This window comes from Micropterus dolomieu, linkage group LG23 (assembly GCF_021292245.1).
Source record: "Micropterus dolomieu isolate WLL.071019.BEF.003 ecotype Adirondacks linkage group LG23, ASM2129224v1, whole genome shotgun sequence".
NCBI classification, from domain to species: Eukaryota; Metazoa; Chordata; class Actinopteri; order Centrarchiformes; family Centrarchidae; genus Micropterus; species Micropterus dolomieu.
Genome location: NC_060172.1, coordinates 14,551,324 through 14,572,580, shown reverse-complemented (window position 1 = coordinate 14,572,580; position 21,257 = coordinate 14,551,324). Strand labels below are relative to the sequence as shown.

The 21,257-nt window shown below is 39.3% G+C and overlaps 3 protein-coding genes across 7 annotated transcripts in view; 2 read left to right on the top strand and 1 right to left on the bottom strand.

Moving 5' to 3' along the window:
• The window catches only part of LOC123963262 (solute carrier family 22 member 5-like), a 9,781-nt gene extending 7,051 nt beyond the window's left edge, over positions 1–2,730 (top strand). For 4 of the 5 annotated variants that reach the window (XM_046039972.1, XM_046039974.1, XM_046039970.1 and 1 more), the window contains 2 exons: positions 1,304–1,451; positions 2,305–2,730. In XM_046039972.1, the coding sequence (XP_045895928.1) occupies positions 1,304–1,451; positions 2,305–2,386 (230 nt within the window). In that variant the 3' untranslated portion in view covers positions 2,387–2,730. The remainder of the gene's footprint in view (positions 1–1,303; positions 1,452–2,304) is intronic. The other variant, XM_046039973.1, reaches the window with a different exon arrangement.
• On the bottom strand, positions 2,099–15,339 carry LOC123963264 (solute carrier family 22 member 5-like). The gene is made up of 11 exons (XM_046039977.1): positions 14,941–15,339; positions 14,348–14,451; positions 13,608–13,762; positions 13,312–13,483; positions 12,229–12,355; positions 11,526–11,528; positions 9,523–9,620; positions 8,120–8,334; positions 7,655–7,837; positions 4,555–4,690; positions 2,099–3,155 (listed from the first exon to the last, which is right to left on the bottom strand). The coding sequence occupies exons 1-11, from the start codon at positions 15,337–15,339 to the stop codon at positions 3,071–3,073; spliced, it is 1,677 nt and encodes a 558-aa protein (XP_045895933.1). The 3' UTR covers positions 2,099–3,070.
• Positions 11,267–20,798, top strand: LOC123963070 (solute carrier family 22 member 5-like). Its single transcript, XM_046039597.1, has 4 exons — positions 11,267–11,868; positions 14,355–14,445; positions 19,933–20,504; positions 20,643–20,798. Exons 3-4 carry the CDS (start codon positions 20,115–20,117, stop codon positions 20,796–20,798), a joined length of 546 nt encoding a protein of 181 aa, XP_045895553.1. The 5' UTR covers positions 11,267–11,868; positions 14,355–14,445; positions 19,933–20,114.
• Positions 20,799–21,257: the final 459 nt, after the last annotated feature.

The window sequence follows — 21,257 nt, the reverse complement described above, 5'->3', positions numbered from 1 at the left end:
CAGAATTGTGGCAAGGCACAGATCTGGCCAAGGTTACAAAAACATTTCTGCTGCACTTAAGGTTCCTAAGAGCACAGTGGCCTCCATAATCCTCAAATGGAAGACGTTTGGGACGACCAGAACCCTTCCTAGAGCTGGCCGTCCGGCCAAACTGAGCTATCGGGGGAGAAGAGCCTTGGTGAGAGAGGTAAAGAAGAACCCAAAGGTCACTGTGGCTGAGCTCCAGAGATGCAGTCGGGAGATGGGAGAAAGTTGTAGTAAGTCAACCATCACTGCAGCAATCCACCAGTCGGGGCTTTATGGCAGAGTGGCCCGACGGAAGCCTCTCCTCAGTGCAAGACACATGAAAGCCCGCATGGAGTTTGCTAAAAAACACCTGAAGGACTCCAAGATGGTGATAAATAAGATCCTCTGGTCTGATGAGACCAAGACAGAACTTTTTGGCCTTAATTCTAAGCGGTATGTGTGGAGAAAACCAGGCACTGCTCATCACCTGTCCAATACAGTCTCAACAGTGAAGCATGGTGGTGGCAGCATCATAATGTGGGGGTGTTTTTCAGCTGCAGGGACAGGACGACCGGTTGCAATCGAGGGAAAGATGAATGCGGCCAAGTACAGGGATATCCTGGACGGAAACCTTTGCCAGAGTGCTCTGGACCTCAGACTGGGCCGAAGGTTTACCTTCCAACAAGACAATGACCCTAAGCACACCGCTAAAATAACGAAGGAGTGGCTTCACAACAACTCCGTGGCTGTTCTTGAATGGCTCAGCCAGAGCCCTGACTTAAACCCAATTGAGCATCTCTGGAGAGACCTGAAAATGGCTGTCCACCAACGTTTACCATCCAACCTGACAGAACTGGAGAGGATCTGCAAGGAGGAATGGCAGAGGATACCCAAATCCAGATGTGAAAAACTTGTTGCATCTTTCCCAAAACGACTCATGGCTGTATTAGATCAAAAGGGTGCTTCTACTAAATACTGAGCAAAGGGTCTGAATACTTATGACCATGTGATATTTCAGTTTTTCTTTTTTAATAAATTTGCAAAAATTTCTACATTTCTGTTTTTTTCTGTCAAGATGGGGTGCTGAGTGGACATTACTGAGAAATAAAATGAACTTTTTTGATTTTTGGAAAATGGCTGCAATGAAACAAAGAGTGAAAAATTTAAAGGGGTCTGAATACTTTCCGTACCCACTGTATATGTAGTTTGGATGCTCTGTACACACTAATGAATTCACCTGCGTACATGCAGGACCCAGGTCTCTAACTCATCCTAATTTCCCTTTCTCCTTGTGCAGGTATATACTTTAAGTACCTGCCTTATATTACATTAGGGACTCTGGCTGTTGTGTCTGCTTTTGCCACTCTCTTCCTTCCTGAGAGTTTTGGAAGACCTCTACCTGAAACTATACAACAGATGCATAAGAGAGAAAGGTGGGTTCCTAGGTGGGTTCCTACATACATTTTCAACTCATTCTTCATCTTCTAGATCTTTACTATACACGGTATATTTTTATCACTGTCATTTCAAAGCAAGAAGGTCCTTTCAAATCTCAGCCCTGGTCCTTTCTCTGTGGAGGTTCCGGGTTCTCCAAAGTAATTTTTATCTAACAATCAGGTTTTGTCCCACATCTAAAAACATGGGACAAATGTGGATTTTAAAAAGTTGCATGTTTGACAACCTGCAGGCTTGGGACCATTGCTGAAGAAGAAATACCATTAGATTGTTAATAGATTTTGAGAAGAAATTCTGAACTATTGTAAGAAGAAAGTGATCATTTTGAGAAGATACAACTTTTTAAGTAATGTTTTGTTGTAAGACTATAACAACCAAAATGCTGTATGTATGAGTGTGTTCTTTATTTGTACTTATATTTTGTCCAGTTTAGGATAGGATAGGTTAGGATAGTTGTATTTCTTTGCATAAGGAATTACAGTCACCATAGATGAATAAACTACATAGTTGTTGTACTTAAACCACCAAAATGTGTAAAATATATTACCTTTAGTGTGTGCATGAGCTTTTTCCCCATACAGACCCACCTCATATTGGGTGTTCACACAAGAAAGGAGCAACAAAGAGATGTCACAGATTTTTTTTTTTTAATATACTCACCAAAACCAATCATCATGACTCAACAATGTCAATCATTCTTTGCAGTAAACACACCTGTTCTTGATGATGATAATGAAGTTGGTAGCAGTGAAAAAGTATTCAAACATTGCAGCTTTTTCACTTTTCCTCTTAGCTGAACACTAAACCAAATGAGGTTTGTTTGTTTGTCTTTTATCCCAACAGCATAAAGTGCCCATTCATCACCAGAAAAGAACATTCAAAACCTGTGGTGCTCCTTGAAAGTCAACTCTTACAACTTACATGAATGAGTTATAATAAATATTGTTACTGAGTATCACTCCTACTGTTTACTTACCTAAATTCTTAATCAAAATGTTTATCAGTAAATTTCAGTCACTACAAGTGGATTTAATCACCTTTTAGTAAGAATTGAAATTAGAATTTAAAGCTTGAGTTATACATGTAATTGAACATATGACAATTTTGGAGTAAATTAAATTGTGCTTGAACTCTGAGCATGTTATCTTGAATCACAAAGATGTATATGAAATATTCACTAGAAGTGTGAAATGTGAAGCTAAAGGTGCAGTTGTATGATCAAACTGTAAACAGGCTACTGGTTCTGATTAAAACTTTGTTTTATGTATATATGTACTGTTTTTTTTTTTTTGAATGACTCTATTTTCATTCGTCATTACAGTGAGCAGCATTACTATGTGAGTACGGTAACAGTTGCATTGGTGCTGAGCATCTATAATGCATCAAAGACTGCACTTTTCATTTCACAGTATCTTGAGACTGTTGCAGAGAAAACATTACTCCAGTTTTGTGGAGATATTTTAAAGCACCATTATATTGTTTGAATAACTGCCATGTTTCTTGGTCCTGTTGAAGTCACATAATTTCACAAATCCACTGACCACATGGACGGAGACATGATGTTTGTCCAGTTATTCGCCTCAGGCCAGATGTCATTGCTGCTCCTTGTTCAAAGGGCAACACGAGACTTCCTTTCAGCAGTGTTGTCCCCGTCTTCAGTGTGTGTGAGTGTATACGGTGTCTTTTGACAACATCTAGAGTAAAAAAAACAACACAGGGATACAGTTACAGTAATGATTCACAGAACACAGACACCAAACATTTCTGTTCTGGTGGGTTTTTAAACTTAATGTAGTTCTAATCTAGAACACCATATGCTGGCCCCAAAATACATGGCAAACATTTTTTTAAATCAGATGCCCTGTCTACTTTTAAATCTCTAATAAAGTGGCGTATGAATAAACCATTTTACTTAAATTGTGCTGAGTCAGGGTGGCTGGCTGATAAATGAAAGCAGCATCTGACAGAGATACAGTGTAGGTTGTGGAAGCTGCACTTGCTAGGTGCAGGAATGTAATTTACTAAATGACCGTGTCACCAAAAAAACTTCCATAAAACTACTATATTTTTGACCAAGTTACAAACAGTGATGTGTCTAAAGCATCTGCGTCATGTGTTGTATATTCATTGGAATCATCTTTGGGTTTTTTTCTTTATCTTTTTAAAAGAAACACCATTTTGGGAAATATGCTTATTTGCTTTCTGTTGGAAAATTAGATTAGAAGATCAATACCACTCTTATATCTGTCCGTTAAATATAAAGCTGGAGTCAGCAGCCAGTTTTCTTAGCTTAGCAAAAACACTGGAAACAGGAGGAAACTGCTAGCCTGGCACTGTTGGAAGGCAACAAAATCTACTTACCAGCACCTCTTAAGCTCACTAATTAATATAGTTTACCCAGTTTTTTTAATCCATACAAAAAATTATGTAGCAAAATAGAAATTTGCAGTAAGTGTACAGTCATAAGAGTGGTATCGATCTTCTCATTAAACTCTAAGCAAGAAAGCAAAGATCCTTATATCCCAAATTGTCAAACTGTTCCTTCATGTTCAGTTGGGTTTGTTATAGTGTGATTTAATTGGTTACACATAATTGTGGCTAAAAGAAATATGAATGAAATGGGCCTGGTGGGTGAAAGCTTGAGTGCAGATATAAAAAAGGGCGGATGAGTGCACATCATGGAGAGCAGAAGTTACTTATTGAGTAACTCATCTTTTTATGGTCTGTTGAGCTGTAGACAAAAAAAAGACAATCAAAGGGCAACTGTCTTTTGTGCTTGTGTGTAAACATACAATAAAGTTAATCATTTAAAATCTTGAACAACAATTTAACCAGATGAGTATGATAGTGTTACACATAAAATCTTAGCTATTGGCACATGACATACAAATGACATATTAAACATAATAAACATAATGCGGTGTTTTCTATCAACTAACACTCAAGATTATTCTTCTTAATGACAGTAGAAAATCAAACACAGACAAACTTACTGAAACTAAGCTCAACTATACAAAAATAATTAATGACCAATACAAATCTACAATAACGCTGGTATCTAGGAAACTTCATGACAGGTAGTAGTAGTCTTACCCGGGGAAGTGTTGCATGTGAGTGATGGTGTCGGGCAGAGGCATTCCATAGCTCTCAGGCAGCAGGAGACTCAGCAACCCCGTCAGAGCTGTAAGGGTTCCCATGAGGATGTAAGGCAGTGAAATGGAATAGTTTCCTGTGGCAACACATCAAAGGAGGAGACGGTGAAAAACAACCCTGGTTACAATGGTACTATAGAGCAGTTAAAAACAAAAAGACAAAAGGTGGAGAGAGTAGTTTTATGTGGCTGCATCAGTCCAATCCACTAAATCGTAAAAGAAAGTTTGGGATTTTCAGCCGACTGTTCTATCCGATCTGAGTGCTAATTAAGCTTTTATGTTTTTGTTCTAATGAGTTTTGTTGTTTTGTTTCTGTAGAGGCACCAGCTTCTTGTTAGCCTCTTGTTTCTAACAGTGTTTAGTGCAAGTAAGATGTAAGAAAAGCAGATTTTCTTAAAGGTACAATGTTATGGTGGTAATGGCTCAATGGATAAGACACTTGCCTTTAGTATGAGAAACCCAGGTTCGATTCCCACTGTGACCCATCCACCATTGTGTCCCTGAGCAAGATACTTGGCCCCTAGTTGCTCCAGAGGTGTGTGACCTCTGACATGTATAGCAATTGTAAGTCGCTTTGGATAAAAGCATCAGCTAAATCAATAAATGTAATGTAAATCAGTGAGATTTGGCCAGAATATTACCGTATTGGTCCAAATATAAGACTACCCTGATTATAAAATGACACCCCCCCCCTTTTTTTTTTCAAGGCTCATTTTTGGAAAAATACTTTCTAAAGACCAAATCTTGTTGTAATAAAGAAAATAATTTTAAAAATAATTCACGTTGAATAAAATAAAACATGTTAGGTTGTTGTTTTAATATCTTTAAAAAAATAAAAAACATTTTCAATATCTTTTTTAATGAAATTGTCACATTTAAATTACATTTCATATGAAAAGATAGACCTTGGCATCATAACTCCTCCTAGGCTGTTGGTTAACTTGACCAATTTTTGAGACACTTTGTTCGACTATCGCTGTGTCTCTCTTCAGGGAGGGCAACATGTGATTTGCCAATTTTTTTTAAAACAGAATTTGAAGAAGTCTCTATGTAGACGTCTATGTATTGTGTTGCAGAGATATCGACTGAAATAAGCATGCTAAACTGCTAGCCCAGTCCATCGTATGTTAGCCTCAAGAGACAACAGTGAGTCACTGTAGTGTCCAATCTGCCCTCAGTCCAACATATAGACCTGCCCTGAGGGCTTGTTGATGACTTGAACATACAGCAGCCCGCAGTTAAAGAAATGCGGTTTGATGTGGAACTCAGAATATTTCTTTTAAACTGGAAAGTAACATCTGATGTTGGCTATTTAGTGAAACTTGTCAGTTAGTGAAACCATTCCGAAAAACATTCGATGTATAGTTCTGATGTGGCTGTTTTGTTACTACTATGGTTTTGCTAAAACATCAACTATAGGCCTATGCAACACGTAAAGATTATAAGATAGCAGAATTATACTGACCGGCTCTTAAGAGTTTAGTTGAATTTTGTATATTCTTGCCCTGGCCTTAGCTTTTTTTAAATAACTGATCACTATAAATTGAGATTATATGGATGTAAAAGTTGACCAGTTCACCATATTATAATGACTTGGCATTACTGTTAAGCTGATGATACACGGAGCAACTTTTAGAGCAATGGTGCTGGGCAATGTTGCCGTCAATGGTAATGAGTAAAGATTACCACCATAATCCCCTTCCCCCACCACTCCGCCACCCGTCCTGCCCCGCCGCTATCTGTTCAAAACATAGTCGGACTTGCCATCAGCAAGATTGCCCAGCAGCATTGCTCAAAAAGTTGCCCCGTGTATCATCAGCTTTATGAGATGAGGCAAGATTGGAAGTTTGGAAAGCTTAATACACATTTTTGAAGACATTGCATTGGTTTATTAAGCTTATCTAACTGTACACAATCTTGAACAGTGTCATCGCTGCAAATAAGTAGAGCTAAATCAGATAAAAAGCACCTTTCGACCAAAAGGTTTCAGGTACCACCACCAGGAACCAGAGTTTCTAAACTAGATCTAAAAGTCTGTTTTGCACGTTCTTGTTTGCATCGAAAAAACAGTGAAGATTGGGCAATGATAATGTTAGGATACAGTATTAGCTCAGTGGTTACTACTTGTGTCTGACAGCAAAAGTGCTACTGGGTTTGAGCCCAACCCATCTGGCTGGGGCCTCTCTGATTTTTCATGTTCTCCCACAGTGCAAAAACAAGCCGGTTAGGTGAAGTGGAAACTCTACATTCCCTGCGAGTGTGAATGTGTTTGTCCCAGTGTGTTAGAGCAGCCGGCCCCTCGCACCCGATAACCCTGAACAGGATAAGCGATTTAGATAATGGATGAATGCTCATATTAGTCCTTGAAGATCATACATGTAGTATTTTATATTTGTCTTCAAGGGAAAGTCAAAATATGCCAGAGATTGTGGTTGGCATGATGCTTAGTGACAGTATAGGCAGGATTCTCTTTTTCTGTGAGGTCTGCTCATATAAATGTTAGAAGTCTGATTCACCAAACTCACACAAACTGACATTTAGGTAAGATTAAGGTATCATAATTCTTGACTCAAATGTTTTTCTTCTGGAGAAAGAGATACTATCTGTACATGATTTATAAAACAGGTCTGGACTGCTTGTGAATTTCATTTGTACCAAAGAGAACATTCTAAATATGAGAAAATTGGTGAATGCCACAAACTCTCTTAAATCTCATAAATGAGTAGTTCTTGTAAAAAGACCCATTGAGGTTAGATCCAGGAAAATCAAAGACACAAAAGGTTTGTATGTTTGAGTGCTCTCATCTGGAGCTCAAGATAGAGAAAATGAAATATATGTGTGTATATGTAAAGTAAAAGGAAATTTAACAGTTCTGATAATGCAGAAGATATCATCAGGACGCACATTGGTGTTTTTTTATGCAACTGAAGGAGAATGAAGAGCTGGACACGTAAGATGCCTGCCTAAGTACTACCAAGCTCGCACATAATCCACATAATCCAACAAACAGCTCATGAAAATGAGTGACAGAACATCCTTACTTAAGTAAATGAAGTATGGGGCAATGATGCTGCCTATTCTGGAGGCCATGGAGCAAGTGCCCACAGCTGTATTCCTCAGTACAGTTGGGTAGAGTTCTGCTGTGTACGCGTACAAGATAGCAAATGCTGTCGTCACTGCAAACTTCCCCATCATCTCAAGTGTTATGGCTAGAGAAATCTGGTCTAGGGGGAATAAAGCATTCAATTATTAGAGTTTACATGCAAGTTAGTTAAATTTGCTGAACATTCAAACTAATTCTGTGTGGTGGATTGAAATGAGAATGTCTAAAGTTAAGTTAGTTAAAGGATATATACGCATGTCTGAATCTGCTTTCATATGAGCAATTAAACTAAATGTTCCTTCTTACATGCAATATAATAATCGTACATAAACAAACGAGAGAATGGCAGAAATTAAGCTTATATTAATCAAATGTTAGAAGGTTGCACAGTGAAATGTCATACTTGATGGTATGAGCTGTATGAAGAGTAGAAACAATCCTCCCATGAAGAGGGTTGCAAAAAGACTCAGTCGTCTGGAAAACCAGCGAAACATAACCCATGACAAAGTGTAGGCTGGCATCTCTACCACAGCTGATAGGAAACAGTTGAAGTACGCGTTACCATGAAGGTTCGCCGTGTTCAGGGACAGGGCAAAGTAGGCAATGGTCACGGTGTTCCTGTGGGGATAATTGTTAAGCATAAATATAGGGTATGCGCATGATGTCATAGAACGCAGTTATGCTCATTGAGTGGCAGAAAGACAAGCAGCAGTGTTAGCTTGAATCAGCTAAAACACAAACAACACATCTAAAATGGGAAAGAGCTGGACCACTGGTTCTTTGGTAAGCAGCTAGGATCACTGTCAAGTCCAACTGACTTTAATTGATGTAACAGATGTTTTGCCACTCAGTCCAGCGTGTTGAGGTGAGGTGACATCAACGCATACCCTCTATAACTAACTAAAAGATGTTTATTATGCTGTGTAGCTTTACGGTATGACATAGCAGTGTAGTCAGAAACATGATGTCACGTGTGTCCACGACTAGTTTTATCAGTCTTCTTTGTCTGTATATATAAAAGCAATAGCATTGGTCAAAATAATGTGGTGATAGGCTAATGTTCCCAGCAAGTGTGTCTCTTGATAACAATCAATCAGATAACACTCCGTTCAGCCACTGTGGATATATCAATGTCTAAACTGATACTTTTAAGGACTAGTATAGAGAATATAAGAAGACTACTAAACAGGAATATCTGTGTGCAGAAAGTTAAGATAGTTATTTTCAGAAGAGGCAGAATTGTCACAAGGGGAGAGATTTACATGGCAGTTAACTGTACTAAAAGAATAAAAACCTTGAGCTGTAATGACAGACATTAAATGAGAAGAACATTTCGCTTTTGCATCCTTGATTCTTTGGATGGTGGACCATGGAAGTTCTTCAACTGTAGAAAACACAACATGCAACTTAGAGCTTATCCCCTTGCTATGATTAGCTCATGATTTTTTTTCAAAAGACTTAATGAAACTGTTTCTAAAGCAACCAAAAATCAAACTGCATCTGTTTTCAGACGGAGCAAGGAAATGATAACAGGATAAATAGAGCCATACTGTGCAGTTACATAAAACATGATTTTGATCTTGGTTGCAGGCTTCACAGCACTTGACAGGTCATTATGTGTTGTTAGCGAAATGGGCTGACGTGGTTAAAGGTGGTGCATGAACAGGCTGAAACTGTGTGTGCATGTATGTGCGTTTTTTAAAGCGTAACAAATGCATGTCTGCATGCGTGTGTTTAGGTGTTCGAGTTGTGCATGCGGGGTCACTGTGCTGAATGTGAAGGTCAGATGGGACAGCAGGGACTCACCAGACCAGCCACAGCGTGACAGAGATCCAGCGGATGTTTCGAGAACGAAGCAGGTCACAGATGTTGTGGGGCTTCCTGCTCTCAGATTGAAGTTCTTTCTGTGGGGCAGCAGAGCACGTGGAACAACAAACACTTTACAAGCAGAGCCATCACTCTGGAAATCATTTCATTAGAGAGAAGCTGAACACATGGCCCCTTGCTGAGTGAACACATTCATGTACACATGTTCACATATCGTACCCAAACACCTGGATCAGGATTAATTGAGGCAAATGTGCAATGAAAAAATGTGGGGGCAGAAATACTGATCTAGACTGAGAAATCAGGCAAAGTTAACTTACTGCAGATGTATTGGTGTACATGTATGCTGATAAGTAACATGAAATTGCAGAAAACCAAGCAAGGTTTGAGGCTATTAAAAAACAATGTCACCATTATATAGTTTATCTTTAAAAGCAAATCAAAGGGATTCGTATTAAAATTGTTTATGTTCAAATTACTAATTAGAGCTTCGTGTTGGTACATAAATGAGTCATTTGACCAAAGTGGAGTTCATTTTGTAATTGTGGGAGATTTTTTTCAATCATAAAGAAATCTGTCTTGCGGTTGAGAGTTGGATGCCAAATGAAAGCCAAATTCCTAATCATTTACTGACTTTGTTCCAATTTTGACTATCCAATTCATAGAAAATTTAAAAACAAGGCTTACAAAGTGCTTCACAAGGAATCAATCATAAAACATTCAAAACACATAGAACACATAAAAGCATTGACAACACAGAAACCAATGCATCAGGAATTATTTAAAGGCAACAACAAAAGACCACAAAGCTCTCATGATGGATTAAAAGCCAGGGAATAAAAGTACATTTTCAGACAAGTTTTATAAGTTTCAATGATGGGAGCCATTTCGACTTGTGGAGGTAGCTTATTCCATAGTTTAGGTCAGGGGTCGGCAATTAAGTCAGGCCAAATTTCTTTTAAGCCATTAAATGGCTGGCCAGAATAAAGTCATATTATTTCAAATCCCTGTATACTCATGTGCATGTTTAGCTCAGTAGGGGACTCCTGTTAAGAAGATTGGAAGATCAATTCCAATTAACTGCGTTTATTTTTCCCCCTTATAACTTGATTATTAGGACACTTTTTCACACGCTCACAATAAGGCACGTGCTGCAGAGTGTGTGTGTGTGTGCCCGGCCTTATTTTCATTTCCCTGAGGAAATTCAGGGTGCGAACTAGCAGAACCAGGAGAGCTTAGCTCCCCCTAATAAGACATCAGCTCCCCTAAAAGCATGATTTGTGATATTTTGGGGGGTCTCTGAAATATCGACAGCATGCTTTATTGACATTAATCTTATCGTGGATCATGCGGAGCGTCAGACTTCATCCCGCCAGAGGAAACAATCACTGACCGACCGCAGCGGGCCAGTCGCCCCGCGATCTCCTGTCAGTGGTCCGCCCCACTCCCTCTCCGGTTCTGACAGGCTGTTAACGTTTCGTGATCATTGGCTGGATGAATATTACGCATGATCCATGCACTACTGCAACTGAGGGCTCTCCGCAACTTTCTACATTCTTCCCAGAGGTGTGTCAAGCAAACAAGAGACTCTTTTGAACTCTTCAAAGTAAAAGCTTTCAATAAACTCAACATAAAGCATTGCTGCCACATCACTTAAGAGAAAGTGATTGTGTGAGTAACTGTATCTGTCATGACTGATATCTATTTCAGCACCAGCCGCTATCAATTTATTTATTTATTATTGTTCTGCTATCAAAGCAATCTGGCCGTGGGCCAAATATTATTGCTGGTGGGCCGGTTCTGGCCCGCAGGCTGCCTCTTGCCGACCACTGGTTTAGGGGCTACTGCTGAATAGCAGCCACGAGGGAGTGTAGACTTGTACAAGGTCTGGAATGTAATGAGGTGCCAGCCCATTTAGTGATTTAAAAACAAACAGATCTTAAAATGTTTCCAGTTAAAAGACAAGCAGCGGCGTTTTAGACTAACTGTAGGCCTATTGCAGTACAATGCTGTTTACTTGAAACAAACAAACAACAAATTTCATATTTCTGATATTCTCTGTAATGTATTGGACTTAATTGATAACCCTTCCAAAGCCTGTCAGTAGCCTACAGCTTAATAAAAGGAACATATTTACATTATCCATACACCATTGCCCAGTATCTGTATTTAAACCTTTTTGCATATTCTGTTTATAATTACAGTCATGGATTTGGGTTGCTGTTCCCATGACGTCAAAGCCCTTGACTGACCTTGGTCTTTTGAGCTTTGTCTGTAAACAGGAGAGCTGGAAGAGCTGGACAGCCAGAAATCATCTTCAAGCAGGTACAGTCGAACCCAGTTTCAACAGACGTGAAGTAACTTTAAAGCTATAGTCACATTTATAAGGAATGCTGAGAAATAGAACCACATTGCCCTCCCAAACACATGTTTAAAAAATAAGACAGGTCTTCAGTAATTCCACCATAAACCAAACTCTGAGAAGCAGTCACTGGAAGCTATCTGAAAAGAGATTTAACTCTCTCCCTCCCTCTCCCTTCCCCCCAATAACTTCAATAACCTATGTACACTCTACTGTACTATACACCTACATCTGAGATCTTACCTGTTAAGGACCATAGAGAACCTTTGAGACAGGTGTCATTTGTTATCATGTTAAAAATAAAAACTAACTCATAAACTTACCTCAGCTTGTGTAAAAATGGTCTGTGGAGCCTCAACATTATTCCTCTTAGCAGCATCTCTCACTATGGCCTCAGCCTCTTCCACTCTTCCCTGAGAGAGCAGCCACCGAGGAGACTCTGGGATGTACCTGCCTCATTACACAATAGAGGGGACAGAGAGAGACAGAGGTTCAGTACCCTGGAACAGAGGAAAACATACTGTACAGAAAAAGTACAATTGAGGCATTTCTTATAATACTAAAATGGGTGCCTCCATAAAAGTAAAACCTACCTAACACTTGCTGTAAAGCTTTCATTAAGTTGCTATAGACTGATGCTGTTGTGGTTATAAGACTGGCAATATATAGTGGCTCAATCAATGCATATTTATTTATTCATAAGAAAAATGTTGCATATCAAACTTTAAAATGCAACAAATTATTATTTTTATTAGCGATTAATCTGCCAATTATTTTATTAGTTTAGTCAATAAATTGTAAAAAAGAAAAAATAAGTAGTGAAAAATGTCCATCACAAGTTTCCAAAGTCTAGGGTTACGTCTTCAAATTACTTGTTTTGTCTGGCCAACAGTATAAAACTTGAAAACTGTTCACTGCCTTTTCAAAGAAGCTAGATAAAGATTCACATTTAAGAAGTGGGACCATTTGATTTTGGCATTTATGTTTAAAATATGACTTAAACAATGAGTTGTCAAAATAGACGTTGATAAATTGATTCAGTCAAACCTAACTAACTTATTACTCGACTAATTGTTTCAACTCTAATATAGTGCAAAACGTTCTATCTAGATAGATATTTTTGCAGGAATGATGCCAATTCATTAATTGACAGCCAAGACAGCTATTTTACATCTGTTATCCATGGCCAGATGTTAAAAGGCACTGAGAAAAATGACACATGAAGAACTGAGAATGATCAACACACTGGAAAACTCAGGTTGCCAGCCCGAATCTACACTGTAAGGACTGTTACACCTGTCAGCATTGCAGAAAAATAATTTCAGCTGACATCATAGATGACCAAATAAGTTACATCAACTATTAAAAAGAAGAAAAACCCACACTGACAACACAAACCCACCTACCACCAGAGAGGCACATAGAGGAAGCCGGGCAGGGTGAGTCCTAGGAGAAGCATCCTCCAGTCTCTGATGAAGAAAGCTAACAACGGCAGAAGCATGTAGCCCCCACCAAAGAAAAGACTCACGCCGGCGGTAGAGAAAATTGTCCGTACTCGTTGGCCTAATATCTCTGTTCCTAAACACAAAAGAAAAGGGATGAATTCAAAACACAAGGAATGCACTACAGTGTTGTTTGCAGTATCGTGAACAAGTTAGCAACTAAATAGGATCTGAATTTGGATAGAGATGAATAAAAGTACCTAGCACAAACGCAGCCACATAATTGGAGATTTGTCCCATCCCTACAACAAAGAACACAGCGCAGAACACGGGCCAGGACGGAGAGAAGACCTGGATGAGTGTGAACACTGTCTGTACCGCCATGGTAACAAACAACACTATTCTTCTCCCATACCTGAAAATGATACAAAGCACAGATAAATGATCAAGTAAACATGCTGTGTAAAAAGTCAACCAACCTACTGTACAGTATGGTTCACTCTCACTGCTCTCATTAACCAGCAGTGGGTAGCTGTTTTCACCCAATAAACCCACTGTACACTACCTGCATGGCACCAAACGGCAGATAAAGTAAGCGACTAGCTGGTGAAGAGTCAAACATAAAGCAGCTAAAGAGCCAGATCTTTAGCTCTTTCTCCAGGCTGACTAAGTACCAAAGGTGTGAAATGTCCTTTGCGCAGCTTTTGTTGCTTTTGCAGATTTTGCTTTCTGTTCCACTGAAAACTGTGCCAAGAAAAAAAAAGTTCTTGTTGTAAATTACTGCTATTGTTGGAGTGTTGAGTTGTACAGGATTTTTTAAGTCAAAATCTTAACATATAAATCAGTAAAAGATCTATTCATTGCCAGTGCGAAAGAAGGACATGCTGAACTACATTATCTTACCACATGCGTGGATTTTTGTTTATGCAGAAAACTGGTTGTGGTGATGAGTGACATGTACATTTTGAAATAAAATTAAGGTTTATCTTTTGTCCATAACCTGTCAGAGAGCTGTCCCGAAATGAAGGAGCCAGTGAGAACTCCACAGAAGAAGAGAGAAGAAGTCAGCGGGTTCTTCCAACTGTCATCACACACCAGGTCCCACTGCAAACACACACACACACATGCAGCACCAAGGTCATTGTACACAAAAAGTGTTGAATCCTGCAGTTGCAATTTCTTAGAAAGTCAAAAAAACTACCACAATAATATAGGCATAGGCCTATAATAAAATAAAATAGATACATTCAGATTTTAAAATGTATTGAGATTGTTCTTAATTCAAATATATGGTCATTTTATGGCCTCATTTTCTGGTGTTGTTTGTGTCTTCATTATTATGTCCAAACATGTCGGGCTAGTCCAATGAGGACAAAATATTAGAAACATCTGTGTTAACTTACGCAAAGTAACATGGAATAGCAAAAGTTTAATATCTGCAAATGTTGAGGCTTTTTTTTGTTGCTATTTGACAAATGTGGCTCATGCTATAGCCTATGTGTTGCCTGTGGCTTTATACTCAGTAACTTCCTGTGGACTGTAACGCCAGCGATGGAGCATCATCCGCTAAATTTAGGAACAGCGCAGACAAACCTCGGACGTGATTGTAGAAATGTACACGCTCTGGTCATACTCCCACCCGTCCAAGCAGCCTTCTGTTGCCACATTAGACAGGTTGACATCAACGCCGGGCAGCAAGCCTCGCTCCGAGAAACTCAGGATGTCTTCAGTTTTGTACCTGGTGCACTTGCTCGGCACCAAAGCGCCGCCGTGGCTCTCCTCCTCCAGCGGGATGCTGCTGTTCTTCCATGCGGCGGTGAGGTTGGCGTACGCGGGAATGAGGCAGCGGTGGTGCGGCGTGTCGGCGAGGAACACGATAGACAGGCCGGTGAAACCGTTAGGGATGATGCTCAGACAGAGGAGGAAAAACACCTGCTGCTGGAAACGTCCCCATTCCCCGAGGAAGGCGGTTGCGGCTTCATAGTCGGTCATGTTGTTTGTGGTAGCTATTGGGCTGGCCTGCGTTCCGGGCGGCCAAAGTGGGGCAGAGTTAAAAGCAGACACGAATAAAGGACTTTGGAGTGGGCATTTCAAAAACAGTGGTTTTGTTTCAGCTAAAAAACCACCCCACCCACCCTAAACCTTAACGGATCTGTAAAGGCACAACCCCTGATCCAAATAGGCTGAACCAAAACACAGAAAAAGTCTGGTATGCTCCCAAAATGACTAGCTTGTCTTTAATTAGGCCATAGTTCACACAATCAAAGTTCACACTAAAATAAAATGCCACACAATAATAATGCGTTGTTGTGCCAGGTGAGAAACACATATGATGTGTAGCCTATGTCAAAATATATCATATAGGCCTATTTCAGTTGACTTACAATCACAAGCTGTTGACGTTGTGTTTATATATAATTTAATTAGCAAAATAAGTGGAATCATACATTTTTTTATCGTTCTTTATTATAATTCTATATCAACTTGGAATAGCTTAAAGTTTGCCCATCTTCACCTCATCATCATTTTCTTCATAATAATTAGAATAAAATGTAATAATTACAATCCACATACCTACTTCATTATGCAGTTGCCTACATGAGGGTGGGGGAACCATACTATATCCTGTATCTGCTTATATTTTCCATTAGTGATCCCTTCTAATGATCTAATGTAGTGTCCAAATAATAAAAAATTTATATAAATTACTTCTAATGTGGCCCAATAGTCAATCCATCAGTCACACAAAAAGAAACCAATGAGTGGCATCACCATGCAGGTTTGTGTTGAAGTTCCAGCTGGAGGCTCGAGAAAATTGGTTTTTATCCAGGCAGCTTCATCAAATAGAGCACAGCAGACTTGGCCTCTCTCCCCTACACTGGTGACTTATGATTGTCTACATTCTCTACTTGCCTCAAAAGACTCCGATGCACTCTGTACCCTTTTATCTTTGCGATGACAACAGTGACAAATTAACTTTGGTCCAAGGTCAGAACACAAAGCGTTGTTCTTTCCTTTGTTCCAGCTCCTTAAAGCTCTCAGTAGCAGTCCCTTTCCTTTGGCCTGTTCAGTGCCTCTCTACCTCACACATAGGAATGACTGGAAGGAGCCATAACACTGAACACTGTCTCATTTCTTCAACAGCTGATTAGATGATACATTAAAGGAATAGTTTGACACTTTGGGAATGTCCTTTCTGGCAGAGAGTTAAACTAAGGTGAATACCACAATAAATATTAGCTGGTTAGCTTAGCTTAGCACAAAGACCTGAAACAGGTTGCCTAGCTCTGTGTAAAACTAACAAAATCCACATACCATCACCTCTAAAGGTCACTAATTAACTTGTTATATCTTGTAAGCGCCAATTTTCCAGTGCTAAGCTAAGATAGACTGCTGTCTGTAGCCTTATATTGAAGGACAGATATGTGTTATCAATCATCTCTACCAGACAAGTAAGTGTAAAGTGTATTTCCCAAAATTTAGATTTTTTTAACAAATGCCAGTAAAAATATTAGCAAAGAAAGTTTTCTCTTAACTATATTGAATTTGAACTAAAGACTTTTTCATCATTAGGCCCACAGACTCTTTAAATCAGCTGAACAGTAATGTTCCCATCAACATTTATGTTTAAGCAGCAGGGAAATTGCCTTAATTTTCTCCATATTTGTTACAATTTCATGCTACCATCACACCTCCAGAATGATTTGTTTCAATGAGTCCTAAATTCAGAGAAGGATAACATCTTCCAGTGCTATTCTTATCTGTATAAGATCAAACCAAGACTCAATTAAGTCTCATTCCTGCTGAGAGCAATTACCTGTGTTAATGTCTATGAAGATTCTCAGTCATCCAGGTCATAGTTATCCAACGAAGGTTAAAATCAAGGGCAACTGGACTTGGTTGAAGATACTGGAGTCAGCCAGTCAGTCAGAACTGAAGAAGTCCTTTGGATGAGGGACAAAACGTCTTCCAGTATCTTCAACAAAGTCCAGTTGCCCTTGATTTTAACCTTCGTTGGATACCTGTGTTAATCTATTAAGGGGTCTTTAGGTCGAGCAGCTGTAGCTACAAACAGATGTCTGCTCATCATCCTTGTGAAATATGTTCCTTTGTACAGTACAAACAGTGCACTTTACCCACTGATCCAAATAAATGATTACACACATATCTAAGTGACTGGTTAATTTTTACCAGCCGCTGCATCGCTGTTGCCAGAGCTGATCGCCGTCATTCAACTAAATGTCTGTGCTCACACCAGAAGCGCTGCAGTGCATCCAAGAAGCGTCCCAGCGTCAAGCAGCACAGAGCAGATGAACCGGGCAGGAAGTGAGACACAGAAATGGCAGAGAATTTGGTCAATTTACAAAATAAAATTAAATCGTATATCAACAATAAACACAGTAAAATCAGACAAAAAATAAACATTTTAACTACTAATCATAGTAGAAGCAAGCACTAATCAACAAATCAACAAAATCTAAACATGTCAGCAAAATATGGCAGGCAAAATGCTCTTATTTTGTCGTGCTGCGTCAAGTACCGCTGTTGCTCGTCTGTGTCCACGACAATGAACTAAGCTAAACTGGACCAACTTCATGGCCCATATAGTGGGCCCCCTACTAGTCTGGGTTGCCGGCACCCACGCTACCTCTGCTTATGGTAGCGGGCACTACCATAGAGGCTGCTGTGAGTACTTTGGCAGGTGTTAATGTATGTATCTCTGTCTGTGGACAGATTTTGTCAACGCAATAGTGTCACAATAATGCAAGAGGCAGTCACAGGACTTTTCAGTTGAGATCTAAGATGGGGGTGATCCCACCCATCTTTGAACAGAGCATTAAAAATTTAACAGAGCTCAAAACTCATAGTTCAAGCATATTTGAAATTAATTGTATCATCTAAGAGAAACAACTCTAGGATATATTGTTCATGTTGATGACAATCAGCAAACTCAGCACAGTGCTGGCAAATCACATAAAGGGCCATTTTAGTTTTTCAGTTTCAATTCAGTTACATTTCGAATTAAGAAGATAAAATGTGTCTACTATGAGGTAAATGAAGGAAATCAAGAACTTTTTTCTCAGTGTCATACTGCTAAAACCTGTGTTGATAGCAAATATTTTACATACTGTGAAAGCCTGAGTTAATGATTATGTAGGGTGACAGATGTGCCGTCTTCTGTATTGTATTACAAAGGAAATGAAACAAGCAGACATTGGGGCATTTTACTTCATATCCACCTTCAGTGATATTAGATAATGCTAAAATAAAACTTCAATAGTAGACTGACAGATAGTAGATCTTGGCCATCTTTTACATGTGTAGAAGACTTGTCAAATCAGTGTTTTGGAACTGCTTTAACCAGACAAAGGTTTTGATCCTCATTTTTTTGCAGACATTACAGCCACAGACAGGGAACATTTTTGCATCTCATTGTATAATCTACCATTTTATATCTACTTGAACAAATATTATTCCTGCAATAAATTAGTTTAAAGGTCAGATACATATGTCTCAAAGATCTGAGGTGACTCCCCACTGCATTGATATGCATTTGCATTCGTACAGTGATCTTAAGCAAGACACCCCACTCTTAACTTGTTTTTGAGACAAACCGCTTGACCGTTTGTCACATGATTATCATAATGTGGTTAAAATAAGTAATTTAAGTTCATTATCCACACAGAAGAAACCCTGTTTGGATAAGGTCACTAACTTTCTCTAACATTAAACCTACAGTTGTAGGAGACCATTTGTTGGGTTGGTTTCCATGGTTTTCATCTGTAGACTTTTGATTAGTTGTTTCTGAAAGTGTCTTCACTGATGAAAGACCCCTGATGACCAGGGCGTAATCTTGTCATGCATTAATATCCTGAATCACTATCGTGTGGGGGGAAAATATCTCTAAATGGAGAATAAACATTTGCCTCCTTTAGCTCAGTTGAAACATTCCTGATTATCTTCCTGAAAGGTCATTTATGCAAGTACTAATTGTGTAATTCTGGTACGCCCACATGTACCAGTGATGGAGCACATTAGACCGAAACAGGTCAGGAAATATACAGTAAATGTGAATATCAGTGTAAACAATAAGCATACATTGAACATACTGTATTTGTGCTACAGACTAAAATGGGTTACTGTAAAACCAAGAGCCATTTTAGGAGTTCATTCTAAATGGAGTAAATTAACATATTTATTCAACAATTCAAAGCCTACATACTGGATTGCTACAATTCCTTCTGAACTTTACATAAAGGCCAATGGGAGTCTTAATGCTACTTAGCAACATTTAGAGTACAGGCACGTGCACGTCTTTGGGGTATTTAAAAGTGTGGAATGCTGTTTAGAGAAAATACCACTTTGACCACAGTGGTGTGGGGGCTGGGTGGTTAGATTGGCCACTCTGAAGCTTTTGATCATTTTTCTTTTAGTTAATCAAATCAGTGATTGAGAGGTCTCTCATTCACTAATCCCAGATAAATAGTTTCACTGTCTGCTAATAAACTGAGAGGCAATGGAACCAGCAGTCTTAAGTCACTCTTGAACGTTATCCCCTTGAAAGGAGCTTTAATATTCCCTTAGGACTGGAAACTGGAAAGTTTTTTCTCTCCGTCCCACCGAGGGACCGGCTCACTCTGCCCCACAGAGAGCTCAACCCTACCACTCTGGTACTAAGCCGAAGAGGGATACCACGTCTCAAACTCTGAGACTCTGAGGATTTTTTTTCTTCCTCAAGAGAAGGGAGGTACTTTTTTTCATAAAGAATGGGAGACTATGATGAAGACACTGCATTCCTCGGACAGACTGGTCCTTATTTTTGGACCACATTCTTCCTCCTAAACACAGTTTTTGTCTCAACTGGATTCAACGGACTTTACATTGTCTTTGTTGGGGCAGCTCCGAAACACCACTGCCTCATTCCAGACATTAACTTGACTGAGGAGTGGAGAAATGCCATCATTCCATTGACGATAGTGGATGGTGAGGAGGTGCAGAATCAGTGCAGCAGATATAGGCTGGATGTGGTGAGAAATCTCTCCGCCAAAGGATATATTCCTGGAACGGATGTCATCCTACCTAACTTGGAGCAGGAGGGATGCTTAGATGGATGGACCTACAGCAAAGAGATCTACCAAGCCAACATAGTCACTGAGGTCAGTATGAATGTGCACATGTGTGCTTTCTATGTGTGTTGTTAGTTATGAGAAATTTCAATTCAGAAAGTTTTCAATCAACCTTATTCTTTTCTTTGTTTTGTTTGAAGTATATGTGTAATTCATGTCTTTTTATAGTGGGACCTTGTTTGTGACAACCAGTGGAAAGTTCCCTTTGCATCCTCAACTCTCTTTGTGGGATACCTCGTTGGGTCCCTAATCTCAGGGCAGCTTTCTGACAGGTATTTCATCTTATTTATCAGTGAAATTCCTCTAAACACACTGATGTCATAGTCCAATATGAACTATAAATGTACTTTCTGTATACTAAGACAGTTTTGGTCATTTACTACATATAAAGACAACTGCTCCATCTACTGTTGAAGTTGATCTCCTCCAAGAGAGGATTTCTTTTCACCTAGATAGAAGTCTCTGACTTGTCCTCACCTCACTCCTTGCAGTAATGGGTTCCCAAATATTAGACCACCTTTGTCTTTATTAAATGGTATGGAATGAAATATGGGTGCTGTGTGTTTATGCCACAGAGTTATTGTTCTAACCACATGTGACAATAATACTATAGAATATAGAGTTTATAGTATTTGATGTTTGTTGTTGTCAGGGTTTGGCTCAGGCAGACATTAAGTACCTTTTGATTGTAGAAAAGCAGGGGGCTCAATACACAGCACTGTGTAGCCCTTTTGTGTTTAGTTCTTTTGCAGCTGTGAAAACTGTAGACCCAATTGTTGAGAG